This window comes from Channa argus, chromosome 3 (genome assembly GCF_033026475.1).
Source record: "Channa argus isolate prfri chromosome 3, Channa argus male v1.0, whole genome shotgun sequence".
Classification (NCBI taxonomy): domain Eukaryota; kingdom Metazoa; phylum Chordata; class Actinopteri; order Anabantiformes; family Channidae; genus Channa; species Channa argus.
In genome coordinates this window covers 30,311,318-30,331,346 of record NC_090199.1, presented here as the reverse complement: position 1 = coordinate 30,331,346, position 20,029 = coordinate 30,311,318, and the positions used below count along the sequence as shown (strand labels likewise).

The window sequence follows — 20,029 nt, the reverse complement described above, 5'->3', positions numbered from 1 at the left end:
TCAAAGGAGGCACACATGTTGATACAGGTCTGAATGTAATTTGCTTTTTTAATTTTACTTCACAGTTCAAAAAAATGCAAACTGTAGCCTGAATGATTCTTATAAACCATGAAACTAAAGTATACGTTAACTCCTAGAAGTTAGATTTGTTGCACAGTGTAATAAGTGTCAAACCACTTAGATTTTTATGGGCGTTGTGGCATCAATAAGTGCATTTCCACTCAACTCTCATTTTAGAATTTCGTTCACTTTGATTATTAGAATGGTTTTACAGCTTAGATTTGGATTAAACATAAGTTTGACAGCAGCTGTTTTCCAGAAGTATCTAATGTTCAAAAAGCCATTTCAGTATGTTAATGGGGACATGTATTCATAATCAATTAATATCTTTAACTATAGAATTAGCATTTACCACCTACGTCTTAAACAGGATCTGGAAAATTAGACTTCACTTTGATAATCTTGCCAATGAAATCTCTTTAGTCCAAACTATGGAGAAACCAATCTGTGCCCCTTTTTTTAAATAGACGATTAACTAAATGTTTTTATTAAAAATATTATGAATTGTGAAAGTAGTGAAAAAAACGTTGACTTTGACTCAAATTATGAATTATTAAATGCTGTTTTGAGTAAATTATCACCAATGCTTTATTATGTATCTATTACAAAATGTCACATTATGAATAACCATCATTTTTTTTTTCTTCATGTAAACTGTATTGTAAAGGCTTCTCAGTAACAATTCTGTCCAAATGTGGTTTTGTGCTCGCTGAGGCTGCTGAGTCTCGTCTCATTTCTACACATTATACCTAATATTTTATACCTAAAGTGCATAACCAGCCGTAAAAACACATGTGCACATTTAATATTTTTCCTAAATGCCGCCAGCTGATTACAGGGGAACTGTGGCAGTGTCAAGTGCAAACACACAAGTATTTGTGTGCAGAAAATAGTTATAAAGATGAATGAGGTAAACATACTGAGATTATACATTTTCAAGTAATAATAGACCAATAATAATTTTAATAGTTTGTCCTATATGTATGTATGGTGATGGACATGTGGGGGTGGGAAGACGTTTTTCTGTGACTGCTACCCAGAGGAAGTGAAATGGTTGGATGGCCCATGTGGCCTGTCAGTGCTACCTAAGGTGCATTGTGACACTAAAAGCTTTTAAAAAAACAACCACAAAATGCAAACCTAATTTTACATGAGTGACGTAGAAGTCATTTTCACCATATCTGCAAAAATATGTGTTGTTATGAGAACTGAGACAAATAAACAGATCATTTGGAGTAAAAAGATGTGTGAAGGTGTTAAGATCTGATAAGGACACAACAGCTACCGTGGCAGAATGAGTCCCAGAAGTAGAAGAGCTTGACAGCCAGATGTGAGGGCGACTATGATTTGGACCCAGGATCATATTTTTTTAATATTAATTGAACATCTGGTTAGTTTTTAATGGTCCGGTTTGGGTAATGTCTAAACTTTAAAATCTATCTACACATCTACTCTGGAGCTGTAGGTAAATCAGTTCCGTCATTCACAATGTTGGGATCACAACAATTAATGCAACACATCAAACCCTCATTTCTGCAGCTCTAGTTGCCAAATTATTGTTGTATATTCATTTATGTACTTCTACCTTTACTTTGATCAGCTGCTTTAACACCTGAATACCCCCACTCCCACCCAGATAAAGAGACGAAGTCATCCCATATTTAGTTTATTCCTGGTTTTCCATCATAAATGTTACAATATAGAAGTTTTAATACAAGGGGGGAAGGAAGCAAAGGGAGATCAGAGATGAAATCTTATTCTGGTGTCACCGTGCAAACAAATTCATGCTTTTGTGTTTCTAGATTTATATACATAACAGTGTGTGTGTGTGTGTGTGTGTGGTTGGGGGTGGGGGGGTGGGGGGTGGAGTATCTGCATGTTTACTGTATTTATGTACAATATAGCAACAATTGAAGGTCGTCTGTCGTCCCTTCGGCCCACCGCTGTTTTTTGACCCATTCAGCTGTAATGTTCAATAGAAAATGCCCCAGAGTCACTGGATCTCATAATGTTCTCGTTATGTCTGAGTGACAGCTGGGACAGGTACAACCCGTTAGTTTTGCATTCCACTGGGCTGTCTGACACCTACAGGACATGAAAGACAAAGACAGAGACGGTAGTATATTGTTGTATTGATTTGACTTTAAGATTGTGACATGAACAGTACATAGGTGTAAAAGAGTTGGGTAAAAATCTGATAAAGGAACAATGATGAAGACACACAGCTTCACTCATATTTTACCTCTTCAAATTTCTTGGCCTTGTACTGCTCTGCTCCTTTCAGGAAATTTAGCAGTATGATGTCACACAGCACTGTGCCCTGTGTAATAATAATAATTAATATTTTAGTAAAGTTAATAGATGTATTACAATAAAGGTCAAAGTAGATTTGTAAATATTAGGCTACTTAAACTCTGACACAAAGGATCAGTATCTACACTCAATGAGTTCTACGTTCAGGTCTCAGAACATACAGAACACAGAAAACTGCTGTATTAACAACGATTGCTACATGATGAACATTTGCTCGTGACATGTATAAAACTCACCACTCCCACAGATGTGAAGGCTGCCACCATGTTGATGAGTGTGGGGATCATGTTGAACTTCCCTGCCTGCAAAAGCAAGGTTCTTTGAGCACATCTCACGCGTATGGTTATCTAATGTTCTGATGTGTATTTAATTCCACCTTGTCTTATGTTTTAGATCATTTTAGTGACCAATCTCAGATGGCAACTCTGTCATCTGAAAGTCTTTGCACTGTGGGAAAAAACACCTACAGCACCCACAGGAAACCCGCATAGACACTCGAGCCGTGATATTTAATAAGAAAATGCTGCTTGATTATGAAATTACACTCTTGTAGCCATGTTTATCTGGGCTGAAAATGACACTTAAACCTTGCATTGATTGAATAGATTGAACCTTGTAATGAAAATAAGTGGCTGATCCACAAACTCTAACACACATCAAGACATGTACTCACATTCCCATTGACCAGAACATCGAACCTAATAGCGTATGCTTTGACCAGAGTTCGATAATCTGTACCATTCTCCATCTTATAGTATTTGGCAAACCTGTAACAACAGAAGAGTGACGGCATTTTTATATTAAAGAAAACCAGTGGTGGTGTAACTGAACTCTAATGTTTTGATAGTGATCCTTTTCTGTCAGACTTGAAATTATTAAAGAGTTTAAAGAATTAAAGTGATAAAAGCTCTGACAGCCTCATCCAAAATGTTTAAATGTGCAACACCAGTAAATGAAGCAGCATTTAGACAATCACGTAGATATTTCCTACTTTAACTTTGTTACTAGATGAAAGGCGATGGAGGTGACAAAGTATTCAGATCATCCAGTTGGGAGCAGCAGGTTGTTAGTATTTTGTTTCGGATCTGTGACTGGATAAAACTAGTCTGACCATGAGGCTAAGTACCTGAAATTGTAGCCTGGTGACACAGCGTTCTTCTGTGACATGGCATCCAGCCGAGTGAACGAGTACGAGGGGTTACACTGGTCGTCTGACTTGTCCAGGTCACACATCCAGCTGATCTTTATTCCAATCACTCCTCCCTGACAAACGTTTGAGAGTTTCAGGAGTGTAAAGTCGACATTATCTTTCTTTTCATTTCTAAACATTGTTTCCCCCTAAGTGAGCTTTTTGTTTTATCCTGAACTTTGAAGGAGCCACCTTGTGTCTTTCAGCATGAGCAGTGTAAGTCAACAATCCAACATCTGAAAAGAGGTTTGAGATAATGAGGCGTGACAGACATGCACGTAAACTGCAACGTGACTGGTTCAGGGGACAAACAACCACAGGACGATAATTCTAGATTTCGGCAGAACTGTTTAGTGTAAAACTACAGAGATTAAAACTGACCCGTTGTTATTCATGAATGTAAAGTTGCTTTACACCTTATAGCTTGAATAAAGTAAAGGGGTGTCAGATATTCTGGATTCTTATTTTACATACAGATGTTTTGGTGTTTTATGACAAAAGTCATGTACAAGTGAAGGTTACGATGTTTTGGTCACTGTAGGAAGAGAATGAGAAAATATGATGAGTGTTTCCAGATGGTTTGTGGTCTGGAGAAAACAGGAGGGATCATTTTAATATTGTTACAGAGTCAACGTATTTCATTTTTCTGATGAACAGTTGAAAATGTCATACTAAACATGCATCATAAAAACATGTAATGGAAGACACGCGTCTATACACACAAACCCTTTGCACAGGAGTTCGATTAAAAAACAATGCTAACAGCTGCATGGTTAGTACAGTAGCCATCACTGAGAAAGCAACAGTCTTACTGGTCTTGACTTACAGAGTACTTCATACCAAAAACCTTCAAAGTGAGTTTTCTCTCTACCTTTTGTGCCAGATTAGTGAAGTTCTGCTGCGCGTAGCGGACCACATCTCCCACCCTGAAGATGGGGCAGTAAATGTGTTTGACCATGTCAAAGTTACATGTTTTGATGTAGTCGCCAGTGATGGTAGGAAGGAAGTTCCCTCTAAATATGCACAGACATACCATCATTTTAGCAGGTCATCACTTTCACCCTCATCATCATGATATGTAAAATCTAATCAAAATCATAACTTTCATACTTGGTGTAGTTGAAAGAAGGGAAGCGGATGCTGTTTTTGATGAAAATGGTAAAATTTTCCACTTCCATCATTGGCGTGCTGAGAAAAAGAGAGGGAGGAACATAGAAGCAGATAAATTATACACATTTTTTAGAAAGTCAACACATTCAGACAAAATAGCTCTTTGCTTATAGTAATGGTCCAACAAGTCCAGCTCAGCTATGCAGGGACAAAGACAGACATCTTTGATAACACTCTCATTTATCTGAAGGTGACATCAGACTGAATTGAGCTGCATATCTTGACCCTGCTGTCAGGCTGATCCTGATCATTCGCTCACGATTCTTCATCAGAATAACATTTCACGCAAAACACAGTAAACAGCTTTCTATCATGTGCAAAGTACGGTCTTACGTCTCAATGGTGTCTATCTCGGCAGGACACCACCCTCTGATCTGACACTTCTTAATGGTGGTATTGAAGGGAACACATTTCCCAGTAAGAATTCCTGCACAGGAACAGAAACAATGCTAAAGCAGAAGTAACCACAGCACTCAGACACTCACTGAATAAATACTGGATGTACCATTAATGTATTATTGCAAAAATGTTAATATGTGTGAAGCTGAAATGAGAAGTGAAAATGAAGACACAGACACAGTCTCACCATAACCTCCCGGCTTATTGAGGTACTTAGTGCAGTCACTGTCCTGGACACATACGTACTTCTTCTCAGTCTGAGAAACACAGAGTCACACACACCGAGCACATAGTAAAGCTGTATGTAGACACATCACAGATGTAAGATGTGACTGACCAGTTTAAATCCCACAGAGAATGTAACTTCTCACGGCATTGTTTGGTTTATAACCTTTACATGCTTTAGCTCAGTGCTCCTGCTGTCATCAGCATCGTCTCAGTTAACCCACTGTACCATCACCTCCATGGTAACACATGCTGTAGTAGTGTATCATCCAGCTCAGCAAGGCTGTGTTTAGGTAGAGAAGCCACCAAAACAGGCTAAGTCTACTTTAAATAATCCATCTCTGATATTTAATGCACCAAGTACAGTATGATTTGCATTAATGAAGCATAAAACTGAATAACAATAAATGCTGGATCATAAAACATGATGATATTTCATACTAGACCGACCATTGTGGGTCAAGTTGGCAAAGACAATGTGAACTGGTATTTTTCAGCTTCTGATGTACTGAACACACTTGATCCAGGTAATGAGTCTAACCACTGGGGGGAGGCAGTTTTATTTAAACAGAATAAAATCAACAAGCTGCTTGTTGTGTGTGCACCTTAGAAGATGGTCAGGATCACGTAAAAACCTTTGGTTATGGAAAAAATGCACAAAGTCTCATGTTCTTTGAATTTGATTCATCTGATTGATTCACATAGCACCACGCCCCCAAAGTTCAGGAACAACCCTGCAGTTTAACCCTAAACAGGTCATATTTTCGTTGCCCACCATAGATCAGTGCTTGACACATAAGATGTTAAATCATTTGCCCACAAATGAGCATCACTGACCTTTGACACAATACTGAAGTTTGGCCACTATTCAGACAAAAACATTAGTTTGCTGTTGTTGAGTTCATATAAAAGTTTGAATGTGTGGTAGTGGTAGTGTCATCAACTGACCTCAGGACAGTATCCCTGGACTTGGTTCTCTGTAGTGATCAGTTTAGTGATGATGCAGAAGACTGAAGCTCCCTATAAAAACACATATAGAGCACACAATCTGTGACTGTATACTGCTGTCAATCATTTGTCCATCTTGTCATCCTTACCTGGGTGGGAGTGACATAGTCTGCAACATCCATAACCTTATCATTGTAAATCCCAAAACCTTTGACCTTGGTCATCACAGAGGATTCAATAGCAGTGTCTCTCACCTGATAGGCTTTCTCATAGAGAAACACCCACCTGAAACACACACGCACACACACACACACACACACACACACACACACACACACACACACACACACACACACACACACACACACACACACACACCATGAGTAGTGGCCTAGAATAGGGTGAAAATAAGCTGTTTGTTAAGCCTTATGACTAGTGCCACTATGAAAACCCTCTGTTCTTAAGTTAAATAGTTGTATAGTCCTAATCTAAGTTTTACAGTTGGAATGTAGTTAACATGTTATTATTTTTTCTAGTGCGGCAGTTGCCCTCTGGCTTGGAGATTATTTATTACTTATTACACATTCATAATGGGATTTCGTGATCATGCGTTGGTACAAACAATTCATTTAATCATCATTTGTGTGTGACAGAGCTAAAGGGCAATGACCCTTGGTACAATAATGTATTATTACTTATTATTTCAATATTTAAATTATCCCTTGATTGTAGCTCCATAAACATGTCTTTAATTGGCAGATGGTATAAATATACTCTAAAGCCACAAAAAGCTGCATAATTTAATATGTTCTTCATTGGTGTAAGTGTGTGGCATCAATCATCAGCATTTATATCAGATAATTGTTTACAAAGGACAAATTGAAAATTGCTTAACTAAAACAGAGTTTTTGTGGACAAAGACACTGAGTTTAGTTTGTGGGAAAATGTCAATTGTACAGTGAATAAGAGAACTGCATGTAAATATGAAAGTGAGAGCTTCCTCTTTAATTACTACCTGATAGAGAATGAATTAAATGTATGTATATCATACTTATGTAAATATGTTTAAAAATAAGGGTAAAATAAAAAAGCACAATAAAAACGTCCCTCATATATTCTGCAACTTCAAAAATAAAGAGTAAATTTGTAGTTAAAATTTTTAGATTTAACTCCATCAAGTCAACAACAAAAACAAGATTACAACATAATTTATTACAATTAATAATGATATTTAATTATAAATGTGACATTGGTTTATCTTAACATTTTGAAAGTATACACAAATTGATTCATAGTGTGATAATAATAATTATCCTGATATAGATGAATACTTAGTATAAAAACTGTTTTAGCTTTAGTTTTTTTCATAGTTTAATATATTTTATTTACTTTTTTAACACATATTGTGTTATTATCCCCATCACATTATTTGCTTAATAAACTGGTAATTGTTAATATATGTGATAGAACAATCCCTTCTTGATCCATTGCATTATTTCTGTAACTGACAGTTCAACTCTGGGAGATTAAATAAATCCTGTATAAATCCTAATAATTGATCACTCACCCGATGAAGTACGTGATGATGAGGAGTTGGACGACTCGGTTGATGATGCCGATGGTCCAGCTCTTCACTACCACCGACTTGGTGGTTTCATAGGTAAAGAAGTTTGTTATACAGGACCACATCCTAGTTGTGTGTGTGTGTGTGTGTGTGTGTGTGACTACATACAAAAATGCGTATTTGTATTTTCTCTGTATGATAAGGTTTGTATGTAATGCAAAAAATAAACTGCAGAAATAAATAGGAAAGTATAAATAAAGGAAACAGGACAAATAGAAAATAATATAAACTTCTAATAAAACTGTACACAACCGTTAATTTGTGTGTGTTTGTGTGTGTGTGTGTCTACAGCAATTACAGCTTTAAGTCCCAAAATGTAGTTGACATCTTCTTTCCTTTTGTTGGGAAAAAACCTTGATATATATCCAGGAGGTTTATGTGATAAGGGTGAAACAAAAATCCCAGCAGCTCAGTGAAAATCTTCAACTGATGCTTTGTTCCTGTAACCTCAGACTTCATGCATCATGATCACTAAATAGTCCATGTGTAAACGTCTCTCTCCCTTTGTCCATAGCTCTCTGTCTTCACTCATTTTTTTTCTCTGTCTTGTTTATCTCGGACTCTAAGGTTCCTCCTCTATTATGTACATAACCTCTCACGATGCCCCTCCCCCTGCTTCTAAATGCACCATGGACATTTACGATCAGGTTTCGTGTGCACAGCCTGACAGTTTTGTAATAATAGTTCGGTGGAAATGGTCAAAGGCTGCACAGTACAGCAAAATAATTAATGCCAGTCAAAGCTGAATGTTGGTTTCAAAACTCTGTTTCAAATCAATTACGAAATCTGTGTCATTGTTTCAACCCAAACTACAATCTTTTCCTAAACCTAGCTATTAGTTTTCAGATTAATTAGTTAACAACCCTCCTTCATCATGTTAACAACCTGCTGAGCCAATAAAAAAGTCGAGTAGGGCCCCACGAACCAACACCTGCATCACAACATCGACCGGAGATCAGTGTTTTGTCTGAGTTAAACCACTAAATGTTTAATTAGACTTCTAACATAATAAAATATCCTATTAGTATGATTTAAGTTATTCAGAATAAACCTTCCCTTGTACAACCAATGCAGTAAAGTTGATCAGCTCTACAGTAAATATTTAACAATTCCAACTGCATTATAGCCATCCTGTTAAAGATGGACCTCATGAGTGGATCAGACACCATTTTGTACAAAAAGCCACTGTCAGCCCTGTCTAGTACTGTCAGTCTGCATCCAGATACACACCACAAACCACAGCTCCACCAACCACATCCAGGAGATAGCATTTCACACTAATTCAATCAAAGCTGCCTTCAGTCTAATGCCGTTTAGACTTTCTGAATGCCTCCATTATACAGCAGTCACTTATGACACGATGATAATGGACTGCCATTGGATAAGAACCAGGAAGTGGTAAAATGTCATTAATTTTGTTTTAGTATCTATGTCTTTCTGGAAGAGGGGAAGGGGCGATGGAGAGAGGTTGGAAGACAAGTAGGAAAAGGAGGGAGGTGCTTGCAGAAGGTGGAAGTAAATGGGGGGAGGAGTAGAGAAGGAGACGAAATGAGAGGCAGTGAAAGTAAAGGAGAACAAAAAGAGATGCACACTGCACATACAAAAAGCAGGTTTGTTAACTGTATGTAAAGACACACACACACACACATACACAACATTTTTTTAAATTTGCTTGTGTTTCTTGTGCCGCTATAAGACCTTGTTTGTTTCAGCAACACAGCATCAAATCCCATTCTGCTCATATCGCCACAGCATGGCTGCAGTGTAGACCTGTTACCAACTGAAAACTATTTGAGCAATATGAGATGAAAAACACAACGTAGGAGACTAGTAAAGACTAGTCTAGTAAAATGTTCAGCATCTGAAATCTTACATCAAGCAAGAATGAGAAGTTTCACTTTCACATTTAAAGCAGTTGGTTTCCTTAGTTCCCTTTCACTCAGAGTGGTGTTTAAACAAGAGGTGATGTTGCATAGTGGTAAACATTGTCCTATAACAACATATTGAAACATGTTGGCATCAAAATCAAAATGAAAAAACATATTTTCAAAAAGAAATCCCAGTGTCAAGCTTCAATAAGTTGTCTTTGTTCTATTTACAATCAAATAAACATTTTAAGTGATTTGCAAATTTCTTTGTAGTTGCATTTTATGCACTATCTCTACTTATTTTTTTGGACACATTGTAATATACTAAACAACACTGAAACAAAACTGCTAAATTAACGGAACCACACCAATAATCAAACAGCAATCCAATCTAACATCTAAAACAAAATCTATGATTTGCAAGTCAGCTCGTTTTCCATGTAAATATGATAAATGGTCTGCACTGATATAGCGCTTTTCTACCTATTGGCACTCAAAGCGCTTTACACTGCTTCTTATTCACACATTCACACTCACAATCACACACACCGATGGGGGAGCTGCTATGCAGCTGGCCAACACTCAACTAAGTTGGGGTTCCGTGTCTTGCTCATAGACGCGTGACCGGAGGGTTGAACCAACAACTGTGGGATGGGTGTACAACTGCTCTACCATCCTGCGCCACAGTCGCCACAAATACACTTTCAAAGACGGTCTCTCCGCTACTTAACACTCAAGCATGTATATACACACACACACAAAGACATACTCACACACACACCTTAGATTAAATTATATGCTAAGTGATCTGTCAGGATGGAGGGATAAGGGAGACGAGGAGAAGGAAATACCAATGAAGAAGACTGCAGAACAGGACGATGAGATTTGTATTGATTTTTATATTTACAACCGTTGAGACAAAGAGACAGAGACAAAGCAGGAGAGAGAGGGGTTGTGGTTGACTTCTGCCTTCCTGTCACCTATCATCACTGTTACATTAACTTCCATCATCATCACTATCTTTTTCATTGTCAGTTCATCCATCCATGAAGCATTAGCCACACAGATCATGTCAGTACATATAAACTGGATGTTGTGGACATTAATGGGAATCCAAGTACAGTAAAGTACAGTAAATGTCTTTTTTCCCTGTCTGATGGGTTGAAGTGGTCATACATCCATTATCTAAAGCACTTATTCTGTTAAGGGTCACGGGGGGCTGCAGCTGATCTCAGCTGTCATTCTGATAGAGGCAGGATCCACTCGGAACAGGTCGCCAGTCTGTCTCAGCGCCGACGAGACTGTAGGGGACACTGAAGAACTTTGATGTGGGGAGAACATCCGCAGAACGACCACAGCAGGACTCAGCCAGCAGGTCCAAATCCAGAAATGTCTTAATATTAGGCAAATAAATCAGGATTATTAAAAAACACAGTTTGTGATATACTACTGCTGCTGTGGTTATTACTTTGTTAAGATTATCAGCTGAGTCTGCGGTTTTCATCAAGATGACTAATGATTACACTTACACCTGATATAAAACTCCACCACAATCAGACCTTGGATATGTCCTTTGCACTAACAGCTGGGTCTTATATTGTTGCTTTGTTTTAACAAAGACGTGAAAGATTACAAACTTCCTATGCTGCATTCATTTTGAATTTAACAAAGGTTGTGACTGAAATCACAAACCATTAAGTAAAGTACTATCCACATAAAGTACTATCCACATAAAGTAATATCCACATAAAGTAATATCCACATAAAGTAATATCCACATGTAGGTTTCCCAGAGATACAACCTGTGTGACAGGCAGTGATGGAAAAGTATAATCGCATCTTTTACTTACAGTTTTTCCAAATTCCTTACACACACATCATGACATTTCCTCTACATTTTCCCCTGATCTCATCTGAAACATTTGTCTTTCCTCCTCTTCTTCCTCTTACTCCTTAATCTTTACATCACCTACTGCGTGAGCTTTGCTATCCCCCGTAACAGCAGAGCTCATCTGTGGCCTTTTTACCGAGCAAAAGCTATGACTTCTAAATGAATAATGAATCAACTAGTGATCACACCTGTAAGGAGTCGGTGTTGCTAGTTGGTAAATCAAACTTGGCAGCGTCTGTGGTTTTACGTTTCTAAAGGAACACAAACTTATGGCTAACAAAGAGAATCTGTGTGTAGTGATTTGCAAAAGTGTGATTTAGAGTGTAGAGCAGAAAATGTGCTTGCAATTTTGCAGACTTGTTTTAGAGATTTGGCATCATGTAATTTGTTGAAGTTCTAATTTAATTGTGTAAACAATTGCTCAAAAAAGAAAAGTAGACTGTTGGACAAATGTCTAATATTTAAAAGAAGACTCACACAGATTCAGCCAATGGCAGATTTCTGGGTCATGTAGAGATAAAGTCCAAACAAATGGATCCAGGAAAAATGAACAAAGGCAAATGGATCCTGGAAAAACCAGGGACTGGAGAGTCATGAGAAACGGCTTAGGCTGATGTACTAAGGCTGATGACAACAACCAGCTGCAGGGGTGAGAGGGATGTGATTTGGAAACCGGACCCCAAGGTGATGCAGGAAGAAAGGGAGAGGGTCTAAAAAGGACAAAAAACACAACAAATGGGACAAAGAGCAGGACATTAATATGTGACTGTGGTGCAGGAAGTTAAAGCGGTTGTCCACCAATCTCACAGTTGTTGGTTTAATCCCCACATGTTGAAGTGTCCTTGAACAAGACACTGAACCCCAACTTAGTTGCTCCCAGTGAGTGTTGGCCAGCTGCATAGCAGCTCCCCCATCGGTGTATGAATGTGTGTGTGATTGTGAGTGTGAATGGGTGAATAAGATGCAGTGTAAAGTGCTTTGAGTGCCAATAGGTAGAAAAGTGCTAAATAAGTGCAGAACATTTACCATATTGTGTTTATCAATGATAATATTCTCACACCCAATCTAAAGAATGTTTTTTCATAAAATACTATATATTTGATCTTCTATAAGAAACACCATATTTTTAAATCAGCCACAAATGCCGACCACTGTAATGTACAGTTAAAGTGGAGTGAGAGTTGGGCTGTAATACCCACAGTGAACGACAGACGGCAGCACAGACATAAACAAGGCTCGAGTCTGCCGCAAAATAGAGAAAGAAAAGGAGGAAGAAGAAGAATCAGAAGAAGAGGAAGAGGAAGAGGAGGAGCAGCAGCAGCATAGCGTCATCTTTGTTTTGGTTGAGTGGTTTTGTTGCAGAGTAGCTGACGCTGCGTTTGAATGAAAAGAGGAGATTGTAAGCAGAGATTTCGTTGTTCGAGTAAATAGGTTAATTCAATAGATTGAGAAAGAAAAGTGAAAAGTCGTTTATAGCATTAAAAACTGAACGTTTAGCTTCGACTATAAACATATTTATGTTTCGTGCTAATTAACATTTTTCCCTTCAGCTCTGACTATCGATAAACACAGTAATTGTTAAATTTATAAACTGTTTTGTGTCTGTTTTGCATCAGTAAAATCGCCTGAAAATTACATAAAGTCACGACGAGCTTTGTAAAGTTGTAATAGCCGCCTCATAGTTCATATCCGTCCAACCAAATGACAGGAAACACGGTCCCAGGGGCAAAAAGAAGAAGTTTAAATTGTTATTGAAACTACGTTAACGTCTCCACAATTTGAAACTGAAATAGCTGTAATTTGCTGGGAGATCTGTGCAGCACTTACCAACAAAATGATGGTGATTTTGTATTTGGAAACACAGCATCTATAGCATATGTAATATAAAACACAATAGGTGCAGCAAATACTGATGCATAAGTACTTTTCATGCCCTAAATTGAACATGTGCAAAGGTTTGTGCACCCTAAGAATTTTTTTTTTCAGGATCTCTTCAGGCCTGAGGCAAGTCGACCCTTTGTCTTTAGGAAATATCAGCTGGTACCACTTTGAAAGCTTTATAAATCTCTGACTCCTCACAACCTGTGTAAACACTCAGCAAGTATGGGCTCCTCCAACAACCGTGTGGGGTTGTATGGCCTGTGCAAACTTATGTTTGGCTGCATTCGTCAAGGAGTGCACAACATTTTGCATACGACTAATATCTTATTGTGAAATTCGATTTGTTTCATTTTAGTTTATTTGAACACATGAGTGAGTAACAAGTAGTCAGCAGAACTCTTCCTACATTAGGATGTGCTTTAACTAATCACCTGGCTTACCTTGCATTACAGTTTATTTAAATAGGGTAGATGAACTGAAGGATTTGGCCGCCTCTTTATTTTGTACATCAAACATATCTGGGCATTTACTACGACTGTCTTAAAGGAAGCTTGTAAAACATGTTGGATTAAAACAAATTACATAGATAGAAATTTCAAATGAATGTTTGTTTAGTTGATGTGAGACAGTAGTTTTAATGGGTTCAGTGGAGAATTTGAGTGTCTGGTTGAAAAGGCTGTTTGAAAAGTTCATGAAAGCTGTATTGTCAGTGACATATTCCAATATGTGTGTTTGTTCTAGATTAGTCACCATGACAACCAAGCACAGACTGATTACAGATTCATTCAAGGTGGTGAAGAAAGCGAGGAAGGGTGGGAAACGAGAGAAGAGATCTGCTCCTCCTCCTCCACCACAGAAAGGTGAAGAGTGTTATGACCTACCGACACTGTTTTCAACATCACTTAATAAGTCATACACAGATTGTCATAAGCCACTTTCACACATGTATTGGAATCCTGAAATTCTTTGTACCTTATCCAGAGGTGGTGAATGTAACAATGCAGGTGTCTGAGTTAGACCTTATCCTCCAAGCCCTCTAGTACAAAGTCCGAATTATTTGCATGAGCCTTCACGTGGAGTTCGCAGCTCTGTCTCAGATTGTCGGGAGGATTTAAAGTGAATAAAGTAAAATAAAATGTGAATAAACACGTTGACGACATTTCTATCAGTCAAGTGCCATGGTGTCTTTTCTTCTTTTATTGTGCTATAAACAAAACACTGTCTTTCTGACAACTAGAGGCTGAAGATGAAGCAGTAAGAGAGGATCTTCAAAAGCTCAGACAATTCGATCTGGACTGGAAGTTTGGGCCCTGCACAGGTAACACATATGTTTATACCCTAGAATATCTGACGTTGGTATAACAAAACAAATAAAACACAGACATATAAATAAAAAAATATGATGTCAAGTGGAAAATGGACCAGTTTAAATTTGTATACAGGCTGAGAATCTCTAAGCAGTAAAATAATCTCTCAAAATATCAATTGTCAATGCACTTTGACAGATTTAATCAAAACATTGTTTTTCCATTTACTATGTTTCATATGAAAAAGAACAATAAAATGAGGACCACTTGTACCCAGTGGTATAAGAACTAAAAAGAGGCCTATAGTTTCCACAGTTCATGACTAAATAATCATGATTCACAAAATGCCTCAAGTGAACATTATAACTTTTTTGTTTGCCATCTTTAGTGGTCAGCTAAGATTATCAAAGTTAGTTTCAATCTTTACTCACTGTGACCAGTAGAGATCATTTTGCTACTTCAGAATGTGAAGGTTGTTCAAACATAGGGTCAGTGTGAGCTGCAAAGGCTTTGTTCAGAACTGCCACCTCTCTCATACCTCAGTTCTACCATAGGTGCAGAAAGCATCAGTGTGTCTACTATTGTCATAGTTCAGTCATTTGGCAGATGCTTTTATCCAAAAGGCAGCACAAACGAAAGTTAATTTAAGTTTCAGTATATGTGTGGGAGGATAAATAATGAATTAAACATCTGTTACGTAATATTATATTGAGGCGTAGGGGTGCAACTAGGTGTAGGTGATGCTTCACACAACCACTTATTTATATAAAATATAATCTCTGCCTTTCCAGGTATCAGTAGGCTGCAGAGATGGGAGAGAGCAAAGGTTCATGGTCTGAACCCACCTGAGGATATCAGAGAACTGCTGTTGAAAACACACACTGATCCTGAGTACACCCTTAGGTAACACACTCATACACAAACACAGGTATTGGTGGTATCCTCAGATCTGTGTATCATTAATTTATCCATTTTAAAATGAATTTAAAAATAAAACAAAAACATATAAAGTAAAAAATATTAGTTCAAAAACCCAAAATGAAACAATGGGTACAGTTTTATTTATTTATTTTTGGTTCAAATTTTGTAGTTAAATGAAAAATGCTCTTTACAGGCAGGCTGGTTAAATTTATCCTCCTGTTAAACCATTTCTTTTTGTAACTTATTTGATGTGCAAAGAAAATCAAAAGTAGAATTTGTGTACTTGTTATTTGTTTTTTCCAGTTTTGATTGCTCCCATCCATCCATCCATTATCTGCAACCACTTATCTTGTGTAGGGTCATTGGGGGGCTATCCCCACTGTCATTAGGTGAGAGGTAGGGTCTCCAGTTTATCTCAAGCCCAACACAGAGAGACACACCTAGACAGACAACTATTCACACTCACATTCAAACCTACTTGGAATTTGAGATTCTCTCAGGAACCATTTGTCCCAAAATGTAAGTTGCACTGCAATAAGCTCGAATAAAGTTTAGAGGGTTAAGGGGCTGTGGCTCAGTTGGTAAGGCAGTCGTCCACAGACCACAGGGTCAGTGGGTCAGGGTCAGACCCCGGCTATATGTCAAAGTGTCTCTGTTGAACCCTAACCCTAAAAGCCCACTCCCATCCCCAGCTGTGCAGTGTCGGTCCAAGCCCGGTAGAAACTGGGGAGGGTTGTATCAGGAAGGGCATCTGGCATAAAAACTGTGCCAAATCAACATGTGGACAATGATCTGTGGTGACCCTGAACTCACGGGATAAGCTGAAAAGGACCTAAAAAAAAGGGTTCATTTGCCAGCTCTGCTCAATTTAACATCCTGTCACTCTGAGACAGGACAGACTTATAAATACTGACACACTGAAAAGATTCTGGAAGAGTTGTGTTTTAAACAGCCTTTTGAACATTGGGATTGAGGCTGCAAAGTTTGATAGCTCATTCTGCCATCGTAGGACCACTGAGGTGAAGTGTTTTGCTTCGTTTTGTAGGGACCACCAGACGCCTTTCATTGGCACAGTGCAATGGGTGGGAGGGATTGTAGACCTGGATGGGGGAGTTCAGGTAGGAAGGTGCTGTTTACATGACCACTCTATAGGCCAGATAAAGAGCTTTGAATTGATGTTGGGGGCTACTGGAATTCTGGTGCAGAGAACTGAACAATTGTGTCCTTCTTGGCAGATCAAAATCTAGACATGCTTCTGCATTTTGGATCCTCTGAAGAGGTTTCATTGTGCATGCTGCCAGCCGTGTCAGCAGGACATTGCAGGAGTCACACAGGATATGGCTAGTGCCTGTCAGTTGGGCCAAAACTTCAGGAAAGTCGGGTCTGATCGTTTTGATGTTGTAAAGGGGCAAATCTGCATGCACTAGAAACAGAGATGTGTAAAGCTCCGTTGGTTTTCAGTGCTGACCCCAAATGTTTTGACAGGCAGAAATGGGTGATGAGACATTGGAGTCATCTGGTGGAAAGGAGAGGAATAGCTGTGAATCACTGGCATAGCAAACACAAATGTCTCTTTTTATTCTTCTAGAGATGATATAGAAATTATATCACCAAAAAATTGTGTTGTTTTTTTTTTGTCTCAGGTGTCTGATGGATCATGCTTTAATAAGGCTTTGCGCCTGTAAATGTGACGTAACAAGCGTGTAATCACCACCAGGGACCAGGGGACGTTTCCCCGACAATGCTTTCATGCTTTGCCTTTAAAAGCTAAAAGTTCTCCTACCAAAGCGTTGGACTCAATAATGTACTAAATCTTCATTGAGCTCCTTGTAACTACATGTCAACCAGCAACAGCAAACACAGAACTGAACTGAACTTCATGAGCCATGTACACTTGATCCCTCATTGGTCTATCACCAATGTTTAGTTCTGTTCCTTTTTAACTGTTACACCAACACACACGTTCACATGTGGAAAGTCTGTGCTCCAGATGTGCCCTGTATGTAGTGCATGGTACTTAGATATATATGGAAAGATATAGAGGAGTACTTATGATTCATTTTTTTTTACAAAACATGCCCAAGTGTGCTCACATGTGGTAAATATGACAAACATCTGCTGTTGTTTGTTGTTGTTTGGTGTCACCATATGATATAATTTGTTAACCGTATTAACCTAAACAATTACCAAACCAATTTAGGAATCTATCGGTTGGAGAATTGTTTGTTTAGATGTTGAACATAAAGCATATTTCAGGTTTAAGAAACAGGAGAGCTGTTCTGGGTGTTCTCATGATCAAAGATCAGCAGCCTTCAGCTTGTCCCTTCAGGGGTCGCTACAACGGAACGTGTTCCACGCGTTGATTTGGCATCTGTTTTTATGTTGGATGCCCTTCCTGCTGCAACCCTCCCACTTTTATCCGGGCTTGGGGCCGGCACCAGGGTGGGTCTTGGTGGCTGGGCGGTTCCACAACTGGTGGGGTGGGATTCGATCCCGCTGCCTTCTGCATCCCAATCCAATGCTCTACCCAAAGCCATCCTGGATGAACTTCACTGAAATCTTTACAGTCTGTTGTCCCCAGGTCATAGTATGTATAATTCTCGCTTTTTCACATGCTGTACAAAGACCCCAGAATTCACATGGAGAGCAGGCTTCTCCTGTGCATGGTCCTGGAACCACATTCAGAATTCTTCCAGCCCATGCTATTGTATCTTAGAGTTCTCTGCAAATGCCACATGTGGCTGACCACTCGTCCTTCCAGGGTGATTGGTTAAATGCAGGTTGAATATCATTGAATTTATTCAGATATTCTTCGATTAGTATTACAGTCAATCACAATAACAAATAAGTTTAGTATTTTGGCATTTTATTAAGGCAAATGTTATGTATTGCTGAAAAAACAATTCTAATGTTCACAGATACAAAATAGTACTATTACAGTCTCTGTGCAGTTTTCTGCAATGATTTTGTTCTTTGTCTTTCAGCATATGGAGTCAATATCCCTTGTGAGGACGCCCTCCTAAGAAAGAACACAGCCCCAACAATTGTCAAATTATGTTTTTTTTCATGTCCACATTTTTAATGATTGACCTTAAACTTTTACTAAGAGCTAATGGGGAAAAAAGTTGAAATAACTGCTGCAGAGGAGGAATCCCTCCTTTCAGCACAGAGACAGAAGAATGACAGAATAATTAGGTGTATTATGCCTGTTGAATAAATGTTTTAACAGAAAAAAAAACATTTAACTAAACATTGTCCTGTTTTGTCTTTTAATGTTTAATAGTGTTAAAGATTAGCTCACCTTTAAAGGAGGCACGAATGAAAAACGGTTACATACTGACTTATTTTGTTCCCTTCTAAAATCGAGTACAGTACATGATCTGCACACTGACATACATTTGTCTCAGTCTTTTTATAACTGACCTACACAGACTCCCAATTTTGCAACACGATCAAAAAAAGGACACGGACAGAGTACAGAATGTTACAGCCCATATAAGGTCTTTGTGGATATAGCTATTGGAGTGAACTGAATATGCACGTATGATACTTGTAATAATGTTAGATGCACTAGATGTACTGACAATTGGACAAAACACACTTTGAATTTAAGGGAAGGAAAAAATATTTTATGAATAATATAGATAGTAGAGATCACATCCTCTGGAATGTGCATCTTATTTCTGAAAATAGTGTTTAATTTAAACATTTTGCCATTCAACAATTAGTTTCCTTTTTTTAAAAGATGGACAAGAAGGAAACTGCTAATCATATAGCAAAGCTATCATCCCATCTCTAGCGTTGTTCGATTAGTTCTTATTTATGTCAAAATCTTAAGAGCTCAACGTTGATTGGCTCTTACGCCGATCAGTTCGAGCGACAGCGCACGCACCGCCCGCTGATTAGTCGGGAACTGAGATCAGAGGCCGAGCGTGTTGTAGCAAAGCTTCCAGGAGGGAGGGATTTACAAAATTCCTCGCGCTGATTGGTTCCTGTGTTGTGTCAGTCGGAGTTCTAAGCATTTCATTGGCTCATTCTTAAGCTCCGTCGTCTTGTACGTTTAGCAAACACTGTTAATCACGTTCATTACAGCGTAGCAGCATCAAGGTAGACGGAATAACCACTATAACGCTATAAACGGCACTTTAAAAAAATAAATGCCAATAATCTCTGTATTGGAATTACTACAACTGCCAGTTGGGCTCTGATTATCCAGTACTTGAGAATTGAAAA

The 20,029-nt window shown here is 38.4% G+C and overlaps 2 protein-coding genes across 3 annotated transcripts; one reads left to right on the top strand and one right to left on the bottom strand.

Moving 5' to 3' along the window:
• Positions 1 to 1,720: 1,720 nt before the first annotated feature.
• On the bottom strand, positions 1,721 to 8,461 carry p2rx3b (purinergic receptor P2X, ligand-gated ion channel, 3b). The gene is made up of 12 exons (XM_067499683.1): positions 7,872 to 8,461; positions 6,454 to 6,589; positions 6,305 to 6,376; positions 5,319 to 5,388; positions 5,066 to 5,159; positions 4,673 to 4,750; positions 4,434 to 4,575; positions 3,500 to 3,636; positions 3,047 to 3,140; positions 2,610 to 2,675; positions 2,303 to 2,380; positions 1,721 to 2,145 (listed from the first exon to the last, which is right to left on the bottom strand). The coding sequence occupies exons 1-12, from the start codon at positions 7,991 to 7,993 to the stop codon at positions 2,020 to 2,022; spliced, it is 1,215 nt and encodes a 404-aa protein (XP_067355784.1). The 5' UTR covers positions 7,994 to 8,461; the 3' UTR covers positions 1,721 to 2,019.
• A 4,487-nt stretch (positions 8,462 to 12,948) lies between these two features.
• Positions 12,949 to 19,046, top strand: pold4 (DNA polymerase delta 4, accessory subunit). 2 transcript variants are annotated; one of them, XM_067498794.1, is made up of 5 exons: positions 12,949 to 13,086; positions 14,310 to 14,428; positions 14,806 to 14,886; positions 15,667 to 15,778; positions 18,781 to 19,046. In XM_067498794.1, exons 2-5 carry the CDS (start codon positions 14,320 to 14,322, stop codon positions 18,803 to 18,805), a joined length of 327 nt encoding a protein of 108 aa, XP_067354895.1. In that variant the 5' UTR covers positions 12,949 to 13,086; positions 14,310 to 14,319; the 3' UTR covers positions 18,806 to 19,046. The 2 variants fall into 2 exon arrangements, with proteins under 2 accessions (XP_067354895.1, XP_067354896.1); XM_067498795.1 differs by having other exon boundaries at positions 12,981 to 13,110.
• Positions 19,047 to 20,029: the final 983 nt, after the last annotated feature.